Genomic DNA, 24,071 nt, shown 5'->3' with positions numbered 1-24,071 from the left:
CTGAGTGTGTCTTTGCCATATCTTTAGAAATCATCTAATTTCATAATTTAATATTCCAAGTATTCATTAAATATCTAGTTTTTTATTGCCACAAATACTTATTTTCCTTCTTTTTTTCTTAATTTATAAACAACCATTGTTTTTGTGTTACTACCTTCAGTTTACAGACATGGGTCAAAAATGACCCATATGTATTCCTATGGAGTTTTATAGGAATTTTTGATATTAGTTAATTTTTGCAACTTGGAACATATTTACTGTGGATAACTATTCACCTGTCACACATTTCACAATTCAACACAGCTGCTTTTAGGCTGGGAGATGTTCACAAGTGACATTATTGATGAGGTCCTGAAATGCAACAACTTAGAGATGAAGAGCTGCAACAGCAAAAGGGAAAGAGTGGAGAAGCATCAAACAGGAATTCATGGCCTCTATCAGTTTGACCCTCCTTGCAGGGGAGGACAAGAGCCTAGATGTGGCTTTTTTGGATCCAATTGCAAAATCCAATGTATAGCCACCATGGGGCTAAAGAGATATGATATCACCAGCTTGACTTTTGATGACAAGAGGAACAGGGCTTTGTAACAAGAAAAACATCTCATAGCAGCATTCAGGTATGTGTGTGACTGTTTCCTGGCTAATTGCAGAAGACGGTTCATTCCCAGTAACTTTGTCACCAGAGATGAGCAGTGTGTGCCATACATGCCCAGCAAGCCAGCAAAATGTGGAATTAAAATATTCTGGATGTGCGATGTGAGGGTCCCATATGTGGTAGACTGAGTGTTCTACCCTTCCAGTGTCCCTCTGACTGGAAAGCTTATTGACAAAAACCTGAACATTGTGGGGACTCTTCACCAGAACAAGCCGAACATACGAGTCACAAAGACATCCAAATGAAGGGAGATGCCAAGTTCCACATTTTTTCATGGTCATGTTGCCATTTAATTTGGATTCAATGGCAACATGACTGGTGAGCTATGTGCTGAAGAAGGGAAAGGCTGTTGTCCTTCTGAGCACCATGCATGATGGCAAAGCAGTGGATGACAACCATTTTGTGATCCAGTACTGTAACAAAATAAAATCAGGAGTGGACACAATGGATCAGATAGTTTGCACCTACTCATGTAAGTGGAGAACACGGAGTTGTCTGGCACAATGTGCTGGATGTTGCCACCCTCAATGCCTACACTAACTTTTACAACAACACCATGATTAAATGGGTGGTGTGACCAAGCAGCAGTTCATCAAGGAGCTAGACAAGGACCTTGTCATGCCACATAAGAGGCGCATGAAGGCCAAGTCCCAGCTCCAAAAGTATATTAAAGAGGTGATGGAAAGATGTGGAGTAAAAACTAAATGCAACTACCACCCAGCCACAAGAAGAGCTCTTATCATCAAACTTTATGAAGCTGAGGATATCCTCAAATATCTTTAGCCCCATGGTGGCTTTATACATTGGATTTTGCAATTGGATCCAAAAACTCTCCCGCAAGGCCACATTTAGGCTCTTGTGCTCCCCTGCAAGGAGGATCAAACTGATAGAGGCCATGAATTCCTGTTTGATGCTTCTACACTCTTTCCCTTTTGCTGCTGCAGCTCTTCATCTCTAACTTGTTGCATTTCAGAACCTCCTCAATGATGCTGTCACTGATGAACATCTCCCAGCCTAAAAGCAGCAGGGTTGAGCTGTGAAATGTGTAGCAGGTGAATAACTATTCACAGTAAATATATGTTCCAAATTGCAAATATCCAAAGTTTCTATCAAATTCCATAGTGAATCCATATGGGTCATTTTAGACACATGTCTATAAAATTGATGTAGTACCACAAAAGGTTTTTTGCTCAGAATGTAAGAAAGACAACAATTAAAATAATGATTTGTGATACTCAAAAAAAAAAAAAAAGGAATAATTGGATTATTAAATAATGAAATGAATTGATTTTTAAAGATATAGCAAAGAAACACTCAGCCATACATGAAATGTCATAGGAAATGAATGCGGGTCATTTTAGACCCATGTTGTGCATTAAAGGGGGTAAGCATAGCTTGTGTATCAAAGGGTTAACGCAGTCTGTCAGTGGCGGGTATGGCTAGCAGTGCGTCCAATACCCCCTGGATCTTCTGGACAAAATCCACAATAGTTGGCCATTTGGAGTTATGCGTTGCCAGCTGCTTTGTATAGTGGATGTAAGACAAATGGCCTCTTATTTTCATGTTGAAAAGATGGCTTGCTATAACCCTAACCCTATGAAACAATTCGATTGATTTGATTTCAATGTCAAGACCTTCTCGGTGATTTTACAGGTAAATTACACTCTCAGTAGTCTATTGTCCTACATGACTATTTCCTACATTTAAGAGGCCATGAATTCACCATGATCACCAATCAAGACCTTATATTTAACTTGGATATTTTTATTTCGTTGTTTGTGTCCTTTCCTTTTAAATATCTCCGTCACTATCACGTGGTACAAACCCGGAAACGGCCGTTTATTTACAACGCCACAGAGCATGACCTAACCATTGTCATATGTCAGTAAGATATATTTATTAGCCATTCAAACACTTTCTCGCAATTAAAATGGAAAACTACGACAAACAGTCATTGAACGCAATGCCTGGTCCTGTTCCTGATTTCAGGGGGTAAGTAGCTGCAGTGTTGGCTGGCTAGCTAGCTAGATCAGATATAGCAAGCTACCTATCTACTGTGCAGTATTTGGCAGTCTAGTAGAAAGACCCTGACCTAATTGCAATAGTCAAAACACGTCTCGATAGCCAAACCGCTGTTTTCAACGTAGATAATGCTGGATGTGGTCCAATATGGATGGTCACGCATGTCTTTCCGATTTGTTTTCTTCCAGAAATGATGGGTCGTTGGTGTCAGTACTGAGGACGTTGCTGATCTTTACTATTATGATGATTACCTTGCCAATAGGTTTATACTTTGCCACAAAAGCTTATTTGTTTCAAGGTAAAATCTATTACTTCTCAGTGTTTCCTAACCCTTTGATCGTTTGAATCAGGAAAATAAAAGGACATGCATACTATACACTTTAAAAGGAGCCAACCTAACTAACGATCCACTAGTGTCCTTATAGATTTATGAAAAATTAAGAACTGTAGTCATGTTACCATTCTTTTGTCTGATTTCCAGCCTCCATGGGATATTCCAGCAATGACAGCTATTTCTATGCTGCCATAGTGGCAGTTGTGGCCGTCCATGTGATCTTGGGTCTCTTTGTCTACGTTGCCTGGAACGAAGGCTCCCGCCAAACCAGAGAAGGCAAGCAAGACTAGACGAGTCAAATATTTGTGTAACTGTGGTTCAGCAGGAGAAGAACACAGAAGACACAGGGCCTCTCAGAGGCCTGGAGCCCACAGACCACAAATGCATTGAACTGGTTGATATTAAATGGTTGATATTTGCAGGGTTGTCTGTTGAGTCATGGAGATGTCAGTGTCTGAAGTGGCAGTAAGGGGCCAGAGAGAAGAGCAACTGCAGAATGTGCTTGTCCAGTATATCCAGTTATGGAAATTAGGGACAGAAATTGTTAATAAATCAGTCCCTATTGCAGCCATTATTTGTCTTGTTGGTTAATCAGATACAGCCCCTTGCTTACATAGTCATCAGGTCAGTAGATGAAAGGCACAACCAACATTGTATAATGTATGCTAATGTTCACTTCATGTATCATAACATGATCTAAGTTTCTCCATGGTCATGATCCAGTCTTTAGTAAATTACAGCATTGTTTATTGTGAAAATATTTTCCTACAAACCTCACAGCCACACACATTTCTGCTCTTTTGTTACTTGATTTGATATATTCTGAATTAAAACATGTTCCCAACAGGTTTATTCCCATTTTTTCTTACGTAGATGCTCGTATTTAAAATGTGTGTCCTCCAAATGTGAAGTGTCAGTATCTCAACACCTGAAAATAAATGTTCAAACTCAGGCCAAAATGAAAACAAAGTAATGTATTTTGCTGTCAGTGTTACTACCAGACTTTATTAAGTGAAGAAAAGCCCAACTAAGTCTGCCCTTTTCCATGTACATCTTATATCACAACCATGTAAGCAGCATCACTGGGCTAAGGAAGGTGCCAAAAATGGCACATAGAGAAGAACATATGAAGCAGATGCGTTCACAGCAGGAGGCTGGCAGCCCTGTGTCTGAGGTCAGGACTTCAGGATTGTATAACTGTCCCAGTGGATTGACAGAAATATGGGAATATTTTTACGCCGGCAAGATGGCCTGTTACATTAGCACTACTCGTGGGTTGAATGTAATTATTACCCTCCAATATAAGTTTTGACATTTATGTGTTGACTAGCTGATAGTTGACACACATTGGACTTAGTATGTATAGAGTTTCAACTGAACCTTGTTTGCTCATGCGGAGTGCACAGGGGGAAAATCATGCATGTTGTTTCAAACATGTTTTTTAGGGCAAGGTCATTTCTGTGTGTTATCCCTTTACTAACTCGGATGATATAGGTTGTTCGGTGTTTTTTTCAACAAGGTTAATTTCCATTAGCCTGTATTACTTCCTGAATCCCTGACTAACAACTATGTGCTGTACGATAATGACTTAATAAGGAAGTGCATCAAAGTTTTTGTTATTTAATAATTTTTTAAAGATCTTTATCGAACATAATTAACACATTATACATGTATAATGGAATTCGCAATATTAGATCAACAAGTATCATCGCAAGGCACATATTGTAAATATTTTTGTACAAGATTTATTTTTATTTCCCAAAAAACAATTACAAATAAATAAAGGAGGGGTCTCTTCATTAGTCTTAATGAACCAAGGTGTTTTACCATCACAGTCAATTTCTGGTCTTTTCTAGATTCAATCCACTATGCTCGCATCACATCCGCATATTGCATAACCTAGGTCAACAACTTCCGGTAGCGAACATATACTCTTTGGTTAGGCTACAAGGTTACCTTTCTTTACAATGTGTGCTTACTGTGGTGCTGATGGGCACTTTATCTTCTTTGATCACTCAAATAAATGTTGCCGTGAAAGCGAACTGTTTGGCTCCTGTACTGTTAAACATTTGTGATTAGCGCGAATTAAACGGATGTTAAAAAAAAAGAGCTTTGCAAGTGTGCCACAAAGTGGAAAAGATCGGGATGGCTGCTCTATGACAACTAAGTTAACATATTGTGCTTGGTGTTAATATACATCTTATCTTGATATGTGTATTTCCATTGCAGAGAATAATCTTAATTGACAGTTTGACAATGCTTCTGAAAAAAAGGAAAAACCAAAATTGTTCATCAAAATCTTTTATTTTACAAAACACCCACAGGCTTTCTATTTGTTTACAAATCCCAGATCTAATAAAACAACGAATCATAAGGGTTAGTTGATGACTAATCTGCATGGTATGATTGTGCTGACAAGCCTCTAATTATTATATCCAAGCATGTCGGTGAGGATTAAATCATATTGGGGAGAGCGTTTCTGTCTTCCAAAATATAAATAGTCCCCCTGTCGCCATGGACACATATGCACTCATATCCTGTGGGCCTATATTTATTGTGCAATAGTAACACAGGGTGAATCACCAAGGACACATTTCCAGAAGAGAGGCTCCTGCCCGAACCTGAATTTAAAATAAATCTTTATTAAAACGAATGGTGTAGCCTTTGTTTTCTTTTAGCCCTTTTTTACATTTATGGATAGGCCCTAAGCCTATGAGTTTGGAAATTACAATCAATCGCCAATCATCAGTTTTCCTGTTAATTAGCCTTCTGAAATTTTCATGAGGCACAATGCTCGCAGTGTCACTCATCAGAAGGGGTCCGCCCGCTAGGTTCTCCCAGATAGCCAATTCATGTTCATTAGAAGTAGCCTATAGAACCAAACATATAAATCTATGCAATTTTGCATCCACATACAAACATTTAGATGTTTTAGGCAGCAATAGCTTTTTTGCCGACACTTTTTTCTAACAGTGTATGTTTGCCTGATTTTCTAAAATGACATGCCACATTTTGACTTGGCCACTTAAGTTTACAATCAATTTGTCATCTAGACATTTGGTTGAGAAATTAGCCTACCATATTATTGTGACATAGGCTAGCCCTACAGTAACCACCTAGGCCTATAATATGCCCCAATCTGCCGACTGCACGAACCTACTTTTACTTTATCCAAACGAAAGGGACGAATTATAAAACGGCAAGTGTAGCCTTAAGGAGGTTATGTCAATGAAGTTAGTTATTCCGGTTACGACTCCGCTTTTCTTTGGTCACTCCCTTTAACTCCTTTTATGGTATGACGCAGACTGACGCTGTTCACTGTGAGTGTGTGGGTTGGAAAATGATCATCATAGCAGAAAGAACTTCGTAGTTATTCATTGCAGACTGAAACGGAGCCAGTTGCATAACGCTTTTCTGTGTGTCTAAGAGCAGGACAGGACTCGGAAAAACTCTTATTTGCTGACTACTGTTAAGAGGTGGTCCACTGATTCACGAATCTTTGACTAAGGTACGTCCATGCAGTGTTACTTGCTTTAACTTAGTTTAAATTGTAGCCTACATTGACCGGTTAGGCTAGATGACATAAGTAACCTACCAACTGTTGGCATATTCTGACATAAAGCTTACTTGTCTACTGGACATAAAATATGCGTAAACTATGTCTAGGTGGAACTTGTTGCGTGGTGACTAGTGATAACAATTCGCGATTGATTTTCCTCGATTATCTTATTTTGGGTTCTGGTTGCAACAGCTGAATGACAGCTTGTTTTGCAGCTCCGTTACGCATCTTGCAGACGCGTTTTGTGACAGAAACCATAAGTAGCATACAGTCTGAAGGCTACCAGGAAAGTAAGCTGGTTGGTGATTTAACTAATGTTTTTTGAGGGACGAATCTTGTGAAATGGCATCTTCGCCAATTTGACTGAAATCAATAAATAATCAAAGTAGTGTAGTGGACATAGGCTACATCATCTATTGTTATGTAATATAATGATTCAAGACGAATAATGAGCCGGTATGTGACGTCAGGGCGTGAAATATAGTGATCGGACTGTACCATGAAGAATTTTGGCGTGAGCTTCTGACGTAGTCTACAGCCTTGCATATTGCATCATAGCAAAGTATTTATTGTTGAGGTAAAGGTTTTCACTAGGCCTATATGATTTTGGCCTCTCCCAATCCTTAAATTGGAAGCAACTCAGGGAATAGCCTACAATTGACTAATGTATCATATTCTTCCACTCACCTGAAAACATATCTCTGTCAGTCCCAGGTTAAGGCATAGTGACAGTGTCTGTATCTTGTCTCGTGCAGCACATTTTTATTCATGCACAGTTTCTGTTTTGTGTTAGAATTATTTTAATAATGTTTTGCTTCACGGCTAGTGGACATATTAATTAGTAGCCTCTGTGTGGAGCAAAGTGTCTAGTTCCACCAGTTCAGACGTCTAAATCTGAGTGAAGGGTGAAGGGACGATCAAAGGAGATAAGTAGCCTATTAGGTCAAGTGCCAAGATCTCTGTAGACATTGTCTTCTCTTTTAACACTGACTGCCCTCTACTGGAAGCATTCTTTTTTGCTCTTTAAGTCACATTCAGAATCTGTCAGTACACTCAAGAATACCTGCACACTTTTATTCTCTCCTCAAGTCTATAAACATCTGAAGCAAATATCCCAGATAACATAGACAACCTGTCTTGGTTATAAAAAAAGAGTATTTACTACACATAATTATGATTAAACTAATGTATTGTAAGAAGATTTGATAGGCCTACACGGGACATCAACCTTTTTTGTCACAGAGATTGTTCCCAAATGTAGCCTTTCTTTTTTGTGGTTCAAAAGGAAATGAGGTCTTTGCCCCACTTCAGAGTAGAAAGGGTTTTTGCTTCTCTTTGCCTGAAAAGATGCTGTGTTAACGTTAGGTAACTGATGACACGCAGCCTAGTCTCTGATGTCGAGCTTGCTGGAGGGAAAGTAGGTCAGTAGGCCATGTCCTGCATGCGGAACGCTAGTCAGAATAACACTGGAGCTGCTTAGTGTGACTGGTCATGCACAAATGGTGCAGGTCTGCGCAAGTCAAAGGCATCTCAAACGTGCGCTGTCCCTTTAAGACAGAATGAGCCTCTCCGCAAAGCTATGATGAATGTTCAATCCGTGTTGATTCAATTCAGCCACATAATAAATGGCAGGTTTATTTGGCATATAAATTGGGCTGTGTCACCTTTTTTCATTCCTGAAGCATCATCTTTAATAATCTGTTATGCTTTCTCAGTGGAATCAACCTAGTGGGATACAAATACAAGCAGATATCTGATTTTGATAGTTCTTAGTTCTTAGGACATGAACCCATAGGATGTTGCCACCCAGGTGGACTCTTCTATCAATTAAGGCATTCTAGGAAATCTGTAAGGATTTAGTGTGCGTGTGAATACAAAGAAGTCTTCTGCCTCTCTCTTCCTAGGATCTCTCTCTCTTTCTCTCTGCCTGTCTCTCTCTCTCTGTGTCTGTCTGTCTGTCTGTCTCTCTCTCTCTCTCTCTCTCTCTCTCTCTCTCTCTCTCTCTCTCTCTCTCTCTCTCTCTCTCTCTCTCTCTCTCTCTCTCTCTCTCTCATGCCTGCTTTCAAGGTGCTCTCTTTCCCTTTTTCTATCGAAATTCAAATGTTGTCAAATGTAAAGTGTTGACAATGTTCTCATTAAGTGATCTCTTAAACCAGCCATGGCCTGCTTGAACCCTCCTTTTGGTTTATACTACATAATAGATTTATTTAAAAGCAATGTATTACTGAGACCACTTGAAAATAATGTAGTAATGAAATTACTCTGGAGGTGCACAAAAGCTATATTTATACATATAATATTTACATAAAAGAGATTCCTCCATTCAGCTCCATCCCTCTGTTCAGATGTGCAACGTCACATGTGTATCAGCTGTGCTTAGCTTGCCTCTCACTTACATCATGCAGCATGGCTAGTTTCCGGCCTTGGGCATGGCCAGCGCCAACATCATTCACAAAAATCCTCTCTGTGGCACTGATTATTAGGAGTTTATTTTCAAGATGTGTTCACAGCTTTTGTGTTTTGGAGACAGGTTGTCAAGAGGAAGCTAATCTCATGATGTGAGGTCTAACCTACCGTGGGTTAGGGTTAGATTGCGGTGCATGAATTAAACATTAAAAACTAGGTCCATTTCCCCATTTATTGATTCGAATTCCCTTATGCAACACTGATTTCACCACCAGTCAATCTTGAGTGGAATGTCAATCAGTTTTGCATTGTTGGTGTGGAAATTTGCATGTTAAGCTCAAAGGATGGATTATGTCACGGTTCCTGACCTTTATGACCTACAGACCTGAAATGGTGCTGTTACCTAGGAGACAACAGAGCATCTGATCTAATACATGATACACTGGAGAAATCTAACCAAAAGCCAGAACCAGAATTTCAGAACATGATTGGCTCATACGTCACACAGCTTGTAGTTTAGCTAGTAGTTTATTGTCATAAAAAAAGTCACTCTACAGTATCTGGAACTACATTCCTTGTGCTTGGCAAGGACTTCCTCTGCCTATTGGAGCCATGTTGCACATGACTCTTTAGAGTATGTCTGGTATTCATGTCACCCGCTTTAACCTTCTAACTGTGACAGACCAAATGTTCAGCTCCGGTTATATAACTGCTGGTACAGACGTCATTGGCCTCTGCTGATGTCGCTCATCTCCTGCTCCACAGCAAACACTCTTTGTATTCAGTAGCTACGGGCGCAGACCTACTAGGGCATGATTAAGACACTTAATTGCTTTTTCCTTTTATGTTTCTTCCTGTGTTTAATGGGCTTCATGTTACGTGAATTGGCACGTAACTTCAGAGTCAATAATATGCAAAAATGTCAAATACCATGATGTTTCCGGTACAGTGAGTAGTGATGTCTGTGTGCCATTCTTGAAACACATTACCACTGTGTACTCTAGTTTTTCCACCTCGCTGAGAGACAAGTATTTAACCTGAGAGACCTGAAGAGTGGTTTCGTTCATGGCTTTTTATTCACTAGGTAGATCATCCCTCCCACACAAATGAGTACTGTTAGCAGAGAGGTGGAAAAACGCCAGACAGGGTTTCCCTCAATGCATGTGCTATTCCCGCTCTCTGTCTTTATGAACCTGGCTTTCATTTGGCTGCCAGTTCATACAGGCGGTTGACGCGTTATCGGCACCTCCCAAGGCAAAAGCTCACAGTCAAGGATTGGGTGTGGTCACTCTAGTTGTTTCCTATGAAGGAAGACTATCTGGGCTGGCCCTGCCCTCGTGTGTGAATGACCTAGATGTTGGACTCAGGGTGTCGTCTGTGTGTTAGTGAAGCAGTCACTGGATTTCTGTTGTGAAACAGCTTGGAAGAAACGGCTTTCTGAAGCTGCCTCCGAAGTCAGAACGTACGTCTGCCAAAGAAATAGATTGAGTAGTAGAAAGGGACATTGTCATCGACAGTCATTGTGAACAAAATTATTTAATAATATTTAGTTTACACGTGAACCCAACACACTAAAGTAGTTCATGCCCATGCGTTACCACTAGCTAAACACGGCTGTAGTTAGTCATGCTGAGTTGCTGGGGTCCCTTGAGCGTCTTCTACATGTTTGTATGAGTTTTTCCATTTGAACAGTATCTCCAGCACACACGCTCAGACCCGCCTCTGTGTACACATGTCAAGAGGGAGACACATGGATCTGAGTTTCAAGCAGTAAACACTTTCGTGGCTTTTCCCAGACTACACGGAGGGCAGGAGATGGTTTTAATCTTGAACAATGAGAGCAAAATGAGGTTGTAATTGAGGGCGAATGAGACATAGGATCATATTTTCCAGACCGGTGTGCTTCACTTGAGGGCAGAGTGGACTGACGCTTCAGTGCTTAAATACTTATTTTATGATCATGTTTTTTCAGCCCAATATGTTCCTTCATGGTAACGTAACAGAATCGTGAACGTTCCTTAGCCAAGAATTCAATTAAAGATGGAGTCTTCTCTGATCCTGTGCACAGAGAGCGCTGAATGGGCCTTTCCACTCCTGCCCTAGAATCCTGACCCACATAGCTGTTCACACACTGCTTTAGGTAACTGTCATAATGTAGCAAGCAAGGATTGTGTCTTTTGCTCTGGTGCACACACTTTCAGCAGTCTTTGATGATTCATGAAGTCATCTGTGCTTTTGATTTTTGATTTTTTTTTTCTCACTTCTGTAGTCTATTATTATACTCTTAAAATGTAGATTCACAAAGAAAAACATAACCATGAAATATCCTCCTTGTTAAAGTAATGGTCCAAGTCGAGGTGCTATTTCATGATTTGTCAATTATTATCTTACTATAGTATGTACTTAGGACTTTCATTTAACTAAATTATTCAAGAAGTTACCAGTCACCTCCACATTATTTTGTCAATGCCTTCATATAGCAAACTCCATCAGTCAGGGTATTCAAAGTCTATTACATGTTGAAATACATTATTTACACTATTCATGCCTCTGGTACAGTAGTTTTGGACCCATGTGTAATTTATCATTTATCAAAGTCAGACACTTGCTTCATAGCAGGTGCATTTATAACACAGCCTCTATGATTAGATGATTTACCTGGTGGGTATTACCACAGTAATTGGCAAAGTAATTTAATGGGAGTTTGTGTTAAAGCTCTCTGATTGATAAATTTATAGGAACTGTGTATTAATCACATCTGTATAAATCTGAACAAATCATGAATCAGTAATACTAATGAATAAAATAAATTTTCTGCAGACTAATAAAATCACTTTTTTACACTTAAGGTATCGGATCCTTAGTGGCAAAAGATGAAAAACTTCCTGATTCAGTTTGCATGTTGCTTGCATACAGAAAGGTCCACTGATTTGACATGAATGTCATTTCTTATATAATCTTTTTGTTTAAGCGATTCTGTCTGCATGTGACACCAACTCAACAGCATCAGATATTAGTACCTGGAATGTTTGTGAGTGCATGACAATGCCAGCCTACTCCCTGTCATGGCATGAAATGAATTCAGAGAGAGCCTGCAGTCAAATAATGATCATTTGATATGGACTTGTCAGCTGCAACCCAACTCACATGATGTCTCCTGTGCGCAAGGTGTCACTTCTCAGAAGCTGATGCTTGTGCCTCTGTTGTTGCTGTGATTTTGGAATGCTTTTTACACATGCTATCTTTATACCATCAGCGGAGGTATGTTCACATGTTGAAACAGACTGGTGATGGTTGGAAGATTGGATGTTGATTAAAACTGTTACATCTGAAAGGTTTTTTTCTTTATGGATATCTCCATCTGCAGATCTTATAGTTTTAGTTGATGGGTTGGTCAGGTGAATAAGTCTGAAATGAAGTCTGGCCTGCTGTATGTTGCAATTGCCAATGATGGCTAATTTTGATATTTGTGTCCAAAAAGAGAGTCATTCTGAAAAAAAGATCATACTTCTGGACATTTTAATCTTTGTTTGGATGTACCTTTTTAATACACAGATTTAGCAGTTTAGAATCCGAACTGTAATCTGAAAAGTACACAAAAGCAAATTCTTGTCACGGCTCCAAACATTCCTCAGCAAGATTACCTTGTGAATTATTCCAGATTTGACACTGTTTACTTTCCACTCACTGTTGGATGAGGTGAGAAGTAGAGCTGTCTTGGGTGATGGAAAACAGAAGACCATATGAATCTCTACCACATAACGTTTCCATGGGAACACAGAGCGAACAGCATCACCCACAGTCTGATTAATGACAGTCAGTTGCTTCAGAGGCGGACGGTGATGACATCACAGACATCAGCATCACAGATGCCAGCTTGAGGCATGTCCTTAGTATCAACGGTTTCTATTTATTTATTTTGGCTTCTAATTTCTCTTTATTCTAGAAACAAGATGTCCTTGTCGGGAGGGGGGCATGAAACAAGCCACAGTCCATCCATTTGTTATGTCAAGTAGACCATTTATAAACTCTCACTCTCATCCCATTATCCAATTGCCTGACCTACATAACAGAAAGGAACTAATCTGTACGTAGGCAGATAGTGAATAATACAGTGAAATGTGGGAGATCTTTATGAATCATATATATGGCTCAGACCTCCTGGAATGAGTACAATTCTGTTTGCATGATGCAGCATCCTTCTCGTAGAATAGTTCAGTTTGTGATTACCGTTTTAATATTCCCATGTTTGATCAGCTTTCTAGCTAAAGCAGTATTTTCCATCAGTGACACTGTATTTAGTACAGATCTCCATGTTTAGTTTTCTGTGCACACCAGTGAGATTGGTTTTGATTTAAGGTCAGATTTAATTAAAAGCTTCCATCATGCATATTGTAGGAGCACTTAGGTAACATAATTATGAACAAAACATTGCTTATTAACAACTCACATGCCTTAGAGAAGGGTGACACTTAACATACAACCTGCATGACTAGGGGAACAAGCATATAACCATATTCAACACTTAGATTATCTGAGTGCTTCCAGAAAGAGTTTTTCCAAATCATCCCAATATCTTCATGCATTCAGGTGCTTCGTGACTGCAATGCTGAGAACAGACCCATTGGTCTTGTAGTCCTCAACTGAACTGTTTTTGAAGTTTTATTTACTCTTAACCACAAGTACTAAACACATTCATAAAGGAGCAGTAAAGTGAAATAACAAACATTTTATATAATGTTTCATCGGTTGAAATTATGAATTTGGATGTACTTCTAATGTTGTTGTGCGAGCAAGCACAAGGCCTGTAAGTAAATAATCGATTCTGTTTCCTGAAATTGAAGTCAACTTCTAAATCCCATTAGAGGAAGTTTCTGTTCATAAATGGGATATTTACATTTAGTCATTTTTAGTCATTTAGCAAACGCTCTTATCCAGAGCTTATTAACCTTGTGAGTTATTAACTCACAAGGTTTAAAGTTGAAACGTGCACAAAGTATGTGTCAGCAATTTAGACTAGATTTCTCATGTAAACACAGTAATAATATTTTATTACTGCCAGTAAGGACACTTGTGCCTTGGATATCCACCGCACTGAAATCTTTTCCTCATAACAGTTGAAAGCTGTGTTGTGGACTAGCTGACATTGGACTGGGGTGACAAATGCAACTTGTAAGTTAAAGACACATACACTTACTGTGAAAATAGATTTTCACAGACATTTGCCTTTGGTCTTTTTAATTAATTTCAACTAATCAAGTACATGTTGAAGCATGTGTCAATGAAATACTGTATAATATAATGTGGATGACAAGGTTCTTTGCGTTAGTGTTCTCAAAGAACTAAAGTGTGCTGCTCAGTGAAAATATGTACAAAAGCATAAACATGAGGTTGAGATCGGTAACTAAAAAACTAAGAAGAATAGTCAGATAAGAGCACGTGCGTTTTCATACAGGTTTATGATTCACTGTGTTCAGCTGAGCACATATTCTTGGCCTTCAGTCATTGGCGCGGACAGCCTCCTTAGCGCCAGAGCTATTGGGGTTTCGGGGCCCCAGTCAAAATGCCCGTTTACCCCAAACAACGATTCCTGTAGGTTCCTTGTAACTAGGTGGGGTCCCCTGCTGGACATGTGGCCCATAGCAAACTTGTGACACAGCTAAATCTGAGTCTGTCTAGCCTGTGTGACAGGATTCTAACGTAAGTCTGTACAAACTATCCCCTGACTCGTAAGTCCGACTTTAGCTGTTTGGAGACTTAACTGTAGCCCCGAGTGACTTGAGCAAGGTTACTTGAGAATGTTCTCATACACAACCTCTCATCTACTGCATATGCACTGCACTCTATAGGCTACATCCCCTGCTAAAGAGATGGGTCAGTCTTAACTCAAGTTATCATCAGGGTCAACAATGGAAGCAGGGTCAATAAATAATGAAAGGGGATTGCTAATTGCCTGACACCTTGAATGTTGTCAATCTGGGGTGGTAAAACACCTAGGTAAAAAACGCATTTGGTTAAGGATGTTTTTAATGATACGCCTACAGTGTTTGTGTTTCCCTACTACAATATTTTATAGCGATCAAACAAACTGCGACAGATCAACGCACCTTGCTTTGGGTGAACCATCTGCTATAAACCGGAGTTTAGATACCTCAATATGAATTAAATTGTGCCGTACGCCTATAGTATCGTCTTAGCGTTATTTTTTTCTGACTGAGTATACTTCAGTGGTGTTGCACAGCCGGTTGCTAATGATGTCGTTTGCCAAGTATTGAGCTACCGACTGACCTACTTTCCCCTGTTCTCAGCGACTCAGTGCTGTTTACAAGAGACTGCCAACGGAGTATGTTGAGTGTGAGAGAAGGACTGAGGAAAAAGCCAACAAGCACAACTCATGGAATTGTTTAGTGATAGTCTTTTATCACAAGTATTTCGGGCTATTTCGAATTTTTATTTATAATAGACGTTCGCACAGCTAGGTTATCTCTTCGTAATTATTTGAGGTGAGCTGGATAACCTACTTGGCTCTGAGCGAATGACATCGGCAATGTTGTAAAACGAGCAGGCAACCTTTCAAAGTAAAGTATGTATCTGTAAGTCAAAGAAAGTCCAGTCTTCAAGGTATGTAATGTACTCTGTCTATTTTTTACATTTAAACGTGATGTTATAGCTATTTCAATTGCATGCGTGTTGACATTTCCTACTAAGAATTGTCGCAATTAGGTGTCAAAACATGAATATGACATTTTCCTTTTAAAAGCGTTCGGTTTTCGCAACCAAAATAGAGAAGCGCTCATGTTTCTATTTGCATATTCCGGATATAGGTTAATAATTGCCTTAAAGGCCACACGTAAGCTCACTGTAAGCGAAGCAACCGTAGTGTAAAATATTTCTCGTAATGTTGATCATTAGCCTACAAGGTTTTCACTTGACATTAATTGAGCATTATAACCAAATAAACTGGAGATTTGAATCTAGTTCCAATACTGTTGTGTGTTCAATATTGAATAATGTAATCAATTATCTGACTGTCACAAACGGTGCACCCTGAATGCCGAGGTTTTTGGTCCTGGCATGGTTGTGAATCAAATTGCGAGTACATCCAGTTTATCTGACTTGACTACACATTTGATGTTTTATCAACGATCTAGCATACGATTGGTTTGTTTCTAGTATGGTTGGATATGGAATTCTCTGTGAAAGGCAAATTGACGAGTTACCTCTTGATGTAGCCTACAGGAGAAAAGATTTGACATCTCACTGAATCATGGTTCGGGAAGGTTGTTGAGTGTGTAAATATCCCTCCACAATGTGACGCCCCAAGGAACCGTTGAAGGTGTAGCTGGGGTTAGAGGTCACTTCCTATTCATTGCAGCTTGACACTGAGGACCACCGACTCACTGCACAAGCTGTTCCGTTTCCATTGCAATAAGACAGGTTTCATTACCCATCTTACACTCCAAATGTGAGGTACTAATATGGGTTATTCCTGCCATCACACGCCCTCGTGATAGAGCTGGTTTGTTTAATCATCCGCGATCCGCATTAATATAGCCCTCATTCACCCATGTCTTGTGCTTCAGGGCCTTAGAACCCCCTTGGAGGAACAGTAGCTGGGTTTATGATTGAATTTTGATGTAGAAAATTTTGTAGTTATGATCATAATTTAAAAAAAAAAAAATATATATATTTACCTGCAACCAAAACAGAGTACCAAAGAGAGTAGTTCACGTTGAACTCAAATGATTGTGCAGAGCCACCTGTGTGTGATTTCAGTAATTGTATCCTCGTTCTGTATCCAGGGTCAAACAGAGAAAGAGGTTTGGCAGAAAGAGGTTTTGCTGAATATCCATCTTTTTTGTCCCAGTGTACAGCTCCGTACTGTCCATCCCAGCAGCACATATGAGTTTCATTTAGAGGAAGAAGACTGTGAAATGTCATATCTCAGCATGTTCCATCAAAGGCCACGTGTGTGTTACTGTATGTTAGTCATGTGATTCATGATGGCAGATTCGATGTTCTCGGACACACAGAAAAACTAGGAACAATAAATAGCCACCTACTGTCCCAGCAACGAGAACATTACGCTCTTCAAAACATGTCCAATCCTTTGAAGCATGAGTATTTAATTTCACTGGATCCTGAAGATTTAAGTGTGTACGTGGTGCAAGAAAAAGGGGATGGTTGTCTCAATATCTGGGTAGAATGACATCATCTACGTTCTACGAGAAAGACCTGGCAGGCAGTAACTTTGCCGTAGATTCAATTTGTTTTGATTTAGAGTTTGTGTTAAGTACTATTGGAAACACAATTGTGCGATGTGGATGTGGAATACATCCATATTCCCCTCTTGAGTGCAGGAGATGGATTCACATCATCTCGTCTGCTGCAAGACCCCGTTGGGGTTTTTGTTAGCTAAGACACCTAAGGAGGATGATTTGCTGTTGGTGAAGGCTGTTCCCCTCCCCAGAGTTGATGCCCCGCGTTCAGAGGCTGCCTTTGTGTTTGGGTCCTGTGGGAAGGAGCTGAATGAGGTGGCTCTCTCACTGTCTTTGTTATTACTGATTATCAGACAAGGTGTCAGCCTCTGACAGTTTTCTAGGTCAGATCACCTACTTATGCTGGAACCAGGTGCTAACTGAAGATGTTAAACACACTTTCCTTACTGTCAAAACGAGTGATATGCCAGACTACAAAATTACAAGCTAGTAACATGCTGTTTAGTCAGACTGCCATACGCTCATCATTGCTAATGATGTTTCTGTATTCATATTTATGATAGGATATACTCTGTAGAAAAATACATGCGTTCTTTGAATTCCTGTCTGCCCGACAACAGGGACGGTAGATCTGTCATCATTATATAAAATATGTTGGTGTGAATCATGAGTATGATAGGTTAGTGGAACTGTTCACACACACACACACACACACACAAACACACACACACACACACACACACATGCACACACAGCAGCAGAACCAACCACACTTCTTCTAACATCTGTCAGATCATTATAATCTCACGCCCGGTGTACTGTGTATGAGTTACAGATTGCCTACAGGAATCGATGCTATACCTTAAATATCTTACTCTTTCTTCTCTTTTCTTTTCTTTTTTTTTAAACTCTTTTTCACAGATCTGAGTGTTTTCCTGTGCGACTCCAGAGAGCAGGGGATCAGTCGTTTATTCAGAGGTGTTTCAGTGCAGCCGACGCGGATGGGCTACGCCAGACGCCAGCGAGGGCCTGGATGGGAGAGGGAGTGAGAATGGACAACCTGTTAGACTTTGGAGGCCTCTGTCCGTCCAGCCGGAGAGAATGGGAGTGAGTGTCCACTCTAGTGAATGATCTGTTTTTTATTTTTATTATAACTGTCTAATTGTGTTCTGTGAACCACTGTAGTACCACTGTACCTGTAAGGAAACACTGTGTCAATGTTAGTGTGTGTAGTGTGGTGTGTTAGTGTGTGTCGATGTTAGTGTGTGTAGTGTGGTGTGTTAGTGTGTGTCGATGTTAGTGTGTTAGTGTGGTGGTGATGCTGGTAGAAGCCAGTAGAGCAACATTCCAACCTGTCTCTCTTCTTCTGACCTGCAGCACGAGCAGCTGTGTGGACGAGCTGATGGATGAAGATGAGAAAGACAGGGCAAAGAGGTATTTCAGTGTGTGTGTGTGTGTGTATGAGGGAGGGAGGGGTGGAGAGAGAGATGGGGAGAGGGGACAGAGGATGGGTCAGGGGAGTGGAAAGTAGGGAGTAACTTACATTGCTTATGACACTGAGCTATGAGCTCCAAGTCGTCAACATGATAGTAATCATAGCCAGAAGTTCCAAGCACCTCAAAGGGAAAGTAGCTTATGATTGGGAGGAGGGAGGGAGGGTATAGAGACAGTGTTCCCCTTGTTCAGCATGAGTTTAAGAGTATATGGTATGGCACTCTTATTGGACATAACAGCTTTTACACTGTCGGCCATGACACTGTCGGCCATGACACTGTCGCCATGACACTGTCGCCATGACACTGTCGCCATGACACTGTCGCCATGACAATGTCAAGCTTTCCCCAAGTTGTCAGTGTCCAGAAATCACTTTTCACCTGTGGCCACATCTAGCACAATGACAAGTGTTTAGTAAAGCTATTCTTTGCCAGACAGCTTACAGAAATGTCTCGGGAACGCGTGAAGAGCCTGTTCATCTAGGTCAAGACACTTTGGACTTGCCAGTAATGATGTACATAAGTCACCGAAAGTAGACTTTTGAATCACAAATGACCTCATGTTCTCACAGGAAAGTAGAGTGCACATTTACATACCCCACACAGGCTATGGATATTCCACACAGGCTTGTGTGGGGTAAATGATCTAGCACTGCTGAACTGAATTAACAGGAAAAAAAGGTAATAAGATGTATTTTAACGTGTGCAATTCGAAGATAACACAAGGGTTAAGCAACATGCAGGATGTCTTAGTGTGGGAGGAGTTAAACCATCCAGATAACGATGGGATTGTTTCTACAACGATGCCACATCAACCTATCATGTTTTACCCCCTTAACCCTTGTGCTGCCTTCGGGTCACATGATAATAATTAATTTTCACATGATAATAATTAATTTTCTTTTAACCTGCGCAATGTGGGGGGTCTGAGACAGCCCAACGGTTAAAAGAAAATGCTTCACTTTGTTTTTGTATGCGGTAAATTTGTCGCAATACGACAGTGGGTCACAATGACTGATGGGTCAGAATGACCCGAAGATAACACAAGGGTTAAAGTGTCTAAAGGCTTAAGGTGCTCTTGTTCCGGGGTACTTAGGAATGATTTGCTGGACCTGATGTTAGTTTCCTCCAGGATCACAATGACTCTTATTGAGAGATGTTTTGCTCTTGCTGGTTAGTTGTAACTGATTTAAAATTCTTGTACTCGCTGTGAAATATTTTACTGTTGCTTGCTTTTCTACAGGTACACTCTTGCACTCTTTGAGGTTCATGTTGTTTAATTGTATCTTGTTTAACTACATGCTCTTATGGTTCTTCCCTTTGGCACTTATTTGGTTTTTCACAATGTATGCTTAATGTATTGGCTACCTACAACGTTTGGGGCTATCTCGTTGTTATGATCAGTGACCTATGCACTTTGTAAAGCTCTCTCTCGGAAGTCGCTTTGGATATCTGCTAAATGAATAAATGTAAATGTCTGGCCTTGTTGACCTAATAAACATTCATCCCCATCTCTCATTGAGACTGTCGGCTGCGTTGGTTGACAGGCTAGCTGTTAGCGGTCTGTCCATGGTCACGCTGGTTGGTAGTCGTGGGTTGAGAAGAGATGATTGGCCGGGCTTTGAGACCACAGTCATGTGACCTGTATTCTTTGTTGGCTCCTCTATTTTAAGGGCTTCGCGTAACAAATCAGAGAAGAAGAGAAGAGACCAATTCAATGTGCTCATCAAGGAGCTATGTACCATGCTCCAGGGCCAGGGTCACCCTCGCAAGATGGACAAGTCCACCATCCTGCAGAGAACCATCGATTTCCTGCAGAAACAAAAAGGTAAGAGGTTATTGTGACTTGGACGGTTGTGGATTATTACAGAGAAAACCCCTCAACTGACCACTTGTGCATGTACAGTGTGTATGTGTGTTTCTGTGTGCATGGTGTGTGTCTGAGCGTAGAGTGTAAGGATTGTGGAGAGAGAGAAAGTGCTCACTGTCCTGGTAAAAGCCCCAAGAAAGCATGGGATGCAGGGGCAGAACCTGAGAGGGGGGGAGCTGATAGCTGCACTGGCTGGACAGAGAGATAAACCAGAGGAGTAGTTTACCACTGGAGCGTCAGCAGTATTCTGTCAGAATCAAGGGCACAGCTGTCAGTGTTTACCAGATGGCAGTCACACTGAAACATTCCTGATCTTTCATGTTCCATTAACTCTCTTCCTCCTCCGCTCCACCCGTGGCTGCAGTGAGAGAGGCTGGTCTGAGGTGTTGCTCGCCCACCTTTGGCAGCTACCTGGAGGCGTGGCCTAAGCTGATCCTCTTCCTGTCCTCTCTTCCAGAAATCACGGCCCAGACAGAGATGTGTGAGATCAGGCAGGACTGGAAGCCTTCCTTCCTCAGTAATGAGGAGTTCACCCAGTTGATGCTCGAGGTAAAAACCCTGGGGGGTCAGATGGCTGAGCGGTTAGGGAATCGGGCTATTAAATCCGAAGCTTGCCAGTTCGATTCCCGGCCGTGCCAATGACGTTGTGTCCTTGGGCAAGGCACTTCACTCTACTTGCCTCGGGGGTATGTCCCTGTACTTACTGTAAGTCGCTGTCTGCTAAATGACTAAATGTAAATGTAAAAACCCTGGCACCTCGTTGACCCTGGATTAGTACGGTGGGAGGATTTGAACCTGGGATTTCTTGTTCCACAGGCAAACGCTTTAACAGCTCATATATACATATGACCAATATGGAATTATGTAAGACAGTTTCTCAGTTCTCAGACTAAGTCAAGCTACGGAACTTTTGAGCTGAAACCAATTAATTATCGATGAGTGTGACAACAAGCGTGTTTGGTTGTAGGCTCTCGATGGGTTCCTCATCGCCCTGACGACAGACGGCAACATAATCTACGTGTCTGACAGCGTGTCCTCGCTCATCGGACATTTACCGGTAAGTGACGGAGCTGATCTGGCACCTGGGATTTAGAGTTTTTTTTCTTTGTAAAAATAGACATGTTATTAGGTGTGCTTGCCTTTGGTAACACAACCTATTGTTCTCTCTTATATATATTTATTATTATTATTATTTATTTTCCCACCTCTAAGGCTCCGTAAATATTTGTACTACATAGACAACGTCGGTGTCAAAATGTTCGTCTTGGTCACGATTGCATTGCTTGTATTCGGATTTACGTTCTGTTTCACGGTTTTAGGAGAATACAACGTTTTTGTGGCAAAAAGTGCCTTGAATGCTAGCTAGTTTGCTAACAATTTTAGTGCTAGCCTAACGTCACAATGTCAGCACATGTTAGCAACGACCCATAGATACATGTGAACGACAGCGATATCAGCGAGCCTTCAGCATTAGTACCGTAGCTAAAAGTATAGGAAAGTTGAGGCTACTTTCGCTAGGTACCTACGAACATGTCTTAATCTGCTACACAAGTGGGTTCCCCTTCGTTCTTTTGGTGAGCACGAGCCCTACTTACCCGCCGTCATGGAGCCGACCAGCTAAATAGTTATTTAGCACTAGCGTTGCTACCTGCATATACCTACAGCTGGCAGCTGTGCTCCGTTTTGCTCCTAGATTAAGACCTAGCCACGGTATATTGTAGAGCTAACTACTACACTTCTGTTGTGTGGGAATCGCAGAAGATAACCAGTCGAAGGGCGTACAAAAGGAGCACACCCTAAAATTGTGGGGTTCCCCCGAAATTGTACCCTCTCTAATTGAATTTGCCAAGGTTATGTAACATTAGTTGATATAATGAATTATGTTTAGTGTCCTGTGATTATCATTATTTCCTCATAATGAAGGCTACACTGTTGAAATATAATAAGTAGGCTACCGTTGCTAGGAAACATGAGCAAAGTATGACAGTATCTCTTAGGTTCAACAGCTGTTTTGTAAAACTTGTGATGAATTAATGACTGACTGTTTCCATTTTCTTGTTTTGTATCAGTCAGATATGGTGGACCAAAATATCTTGAACTTCCTTCCCGAGCGCGAGCACGGGGAGGTTTATAAGCTGCTATCGTCTCACATGCTGATGACGGACCCCCTTGCTGCCGACTTCCTAGACAGTAAGTCTCCGTTTGTCTGCGTCTTCGCTGGGACAGGGTGTACGTTTATGGTGTGGTCGCCATTCTTATCGACTCAAGGCTGTTTAATGTATCAATAGGTTACAAGGTACTGAGGTTGAGGACACTCAACCGCAAAATCCAAATATTTAGCTCTTTACTTTGTGAAGAATAATGAATTATATTGTGCGTACTGCGATGGTGACGATGCGTTTCTGTTGTACTTGATAACACGGCTCCGAGCAAGTCTAAGGTGACCTTTCCTGTTTCTTTTGAAGTTTGACGTTTGTCTTCTTTTGTGAATTATACATTAAACAGACCAATGACCCAGTTGCATCCTGTATTCTGACATGCAAGCCAGCATTTGATTCCAGCATTGAGCATGAACACAAGTGTGCAGGGTAAATACTGAAAAGGCTCTGGTTGAACTTAGTCCTCTGGCCTGGTCTGAAGTCATCTCCTCTTTATGTGTCAGGACACCCTGGTGTATCGCTGATGTTATTCTGAGAGTTGACACTTAACCTTCCACAGTCTGTTCTCCTCTCGTCCAGAGCTGACCTTAAATATAGAGCAGGCTGCCGAGTTTGGCATGGTACTTTATTGGATTTCTGGATGGTGTGGTCCTATGATTAGACCTTCACAGCTAATAATAGCAGCTACCCTGCTAGTATGGTTCAGAGTTTTAAGCACTGTTATGGTTGCTTGGGTAATCCAGAGCAGCACTGTGCAGTATCTAGGACTCGAGACACTGACCTTAATCCCATCATACAATCGTGTTCTGAGAAGGAAAGTGTGAGTGCGGTTGCAATGTATCCGTCTATGTATAGATCTCCTAATACAACGCAAACTGCTGCCAGAGAGATGGGCCTGGGTAAAATCACCAGCGTCATCACTCACAAAGACATGTCCTCCATATAGCTTTCATCTCCTTTCTTTTATGTGAAAAGGCTCTAACCAAACTCAGGGAGGCAATTTTCTCCTGTCGTTCTGCTAATGCACCCCCTGCTTCAATGTTTGATGGGTAGTTATACCTGATAACATGCACTGCTGTGTGATGGGTAGTTATACCTGATAACATGCACTGCTGTGTGATGGGTAGTTATACCTGATAACATGCACTGCTGTGTGATGGATCTTCAAGTGATGTATCACAGACAGAGGAGACCAGGAGTACATCTGAGGACCTTTACTTCCAGTTAACCTTTTGGAAAATCCTTGCTTGCTAGAGAACATACTTTTTTTTCAATTTCCCTTAAATGAAACAACTCTATTATCTGTTACAATATCACTGTGTCTCATCTTTCTAAATGGCAGTGGGCTACCCAG

The 24,071-nt window shown here is 40.9% G+C and overlaps 2 protein-coding genes across 5 annotated transcripts in view; both read left to right on the top strand.

Moving 5' to 3' along the window:
* The first annotated feature begins 2,466 nt into the window (after positions 1-2,466).
* Positions 2,467-3,857, top strand: vma21 (vacuolar ATPase assembly factor VMA21). Its single transcript, XM_062486144.1, has 3 exons — positions 2,467-2,647; positions 2,866-2,975; positions 3,159-3,857. Exons 1-3 carry the CDS (start codon positions 2,586-2,588, stop codon positions 3,299-3,301), a joined length of 315 nt encoding a protein of 104 aa, XP_062342128.1. The 5' UTR covers positions 2,467-2,585; the 3' UTR covers positions 3,302-3,857.
* Positions 3,858-6,366: 2,509 nt separating this feature from the next.
* The window catches only part of npas2 (neuronal PAS domain protein 2), a 28,399-nt gene continuing 10,694 nt past the window's right edge, over positions 6,367-24,071 (top strand). For 3 of the 4 annotated variants that reach the window (XM_062486323.1, XM_062486322.1, XM_062486320.1), the window contains exons 1-7: positions 6,367-6,519; positions 18,117-18,302; positions 18,573-18,629; positions 20,362-20,516; positions 21,016-21,107; positions 21,526-21,615; positions 22,628-22,748. In XM_062486323.1, the coding sequence (XP_062342307.1) occupies positions 18,229-18,302; positions 18,573-18,629; positions 20,362-20,516; positions 21,016-21,107; positions 21,526-21,615; positions 22,628-22,748 (589 nt within the window). In that variant the 5' untranslated portion in view covers positions 6,367-6,519; positions 18,117-18,228. Of the gene's footprint in view, positions 6,520-15,271; positions 15,598-18,116; positions 18,303-18,572; positions 18,630-20,361; positions 20,517-21,015; positions 21,108-21,525; positions 21,616-22,627; positions 22,749-24,071 lie in introns of those variants that run through there. The other variant, XM_062486321.1, reaches the window with a different exon arrangement.

The sequence above is a fragment of the Osmerus eperlanus genome, chromosome 19 (assembly GCF_963692335.1).
Source record: "Osmerus eperlanus chromosome 19, fOsmEpe2.1, whole genome shotgun sequence".
Classification (NCBI taxonomy): domain Eukaryota; kingdom Metazoa; phylum Chordata; class Actinopteri; order Osmeriformes; family Osmeridae; genus Osmerus; species Osmerus eperlanus.
This window is presented reverse-complemented; position numbering and strand designations above follow the sequence as displayed.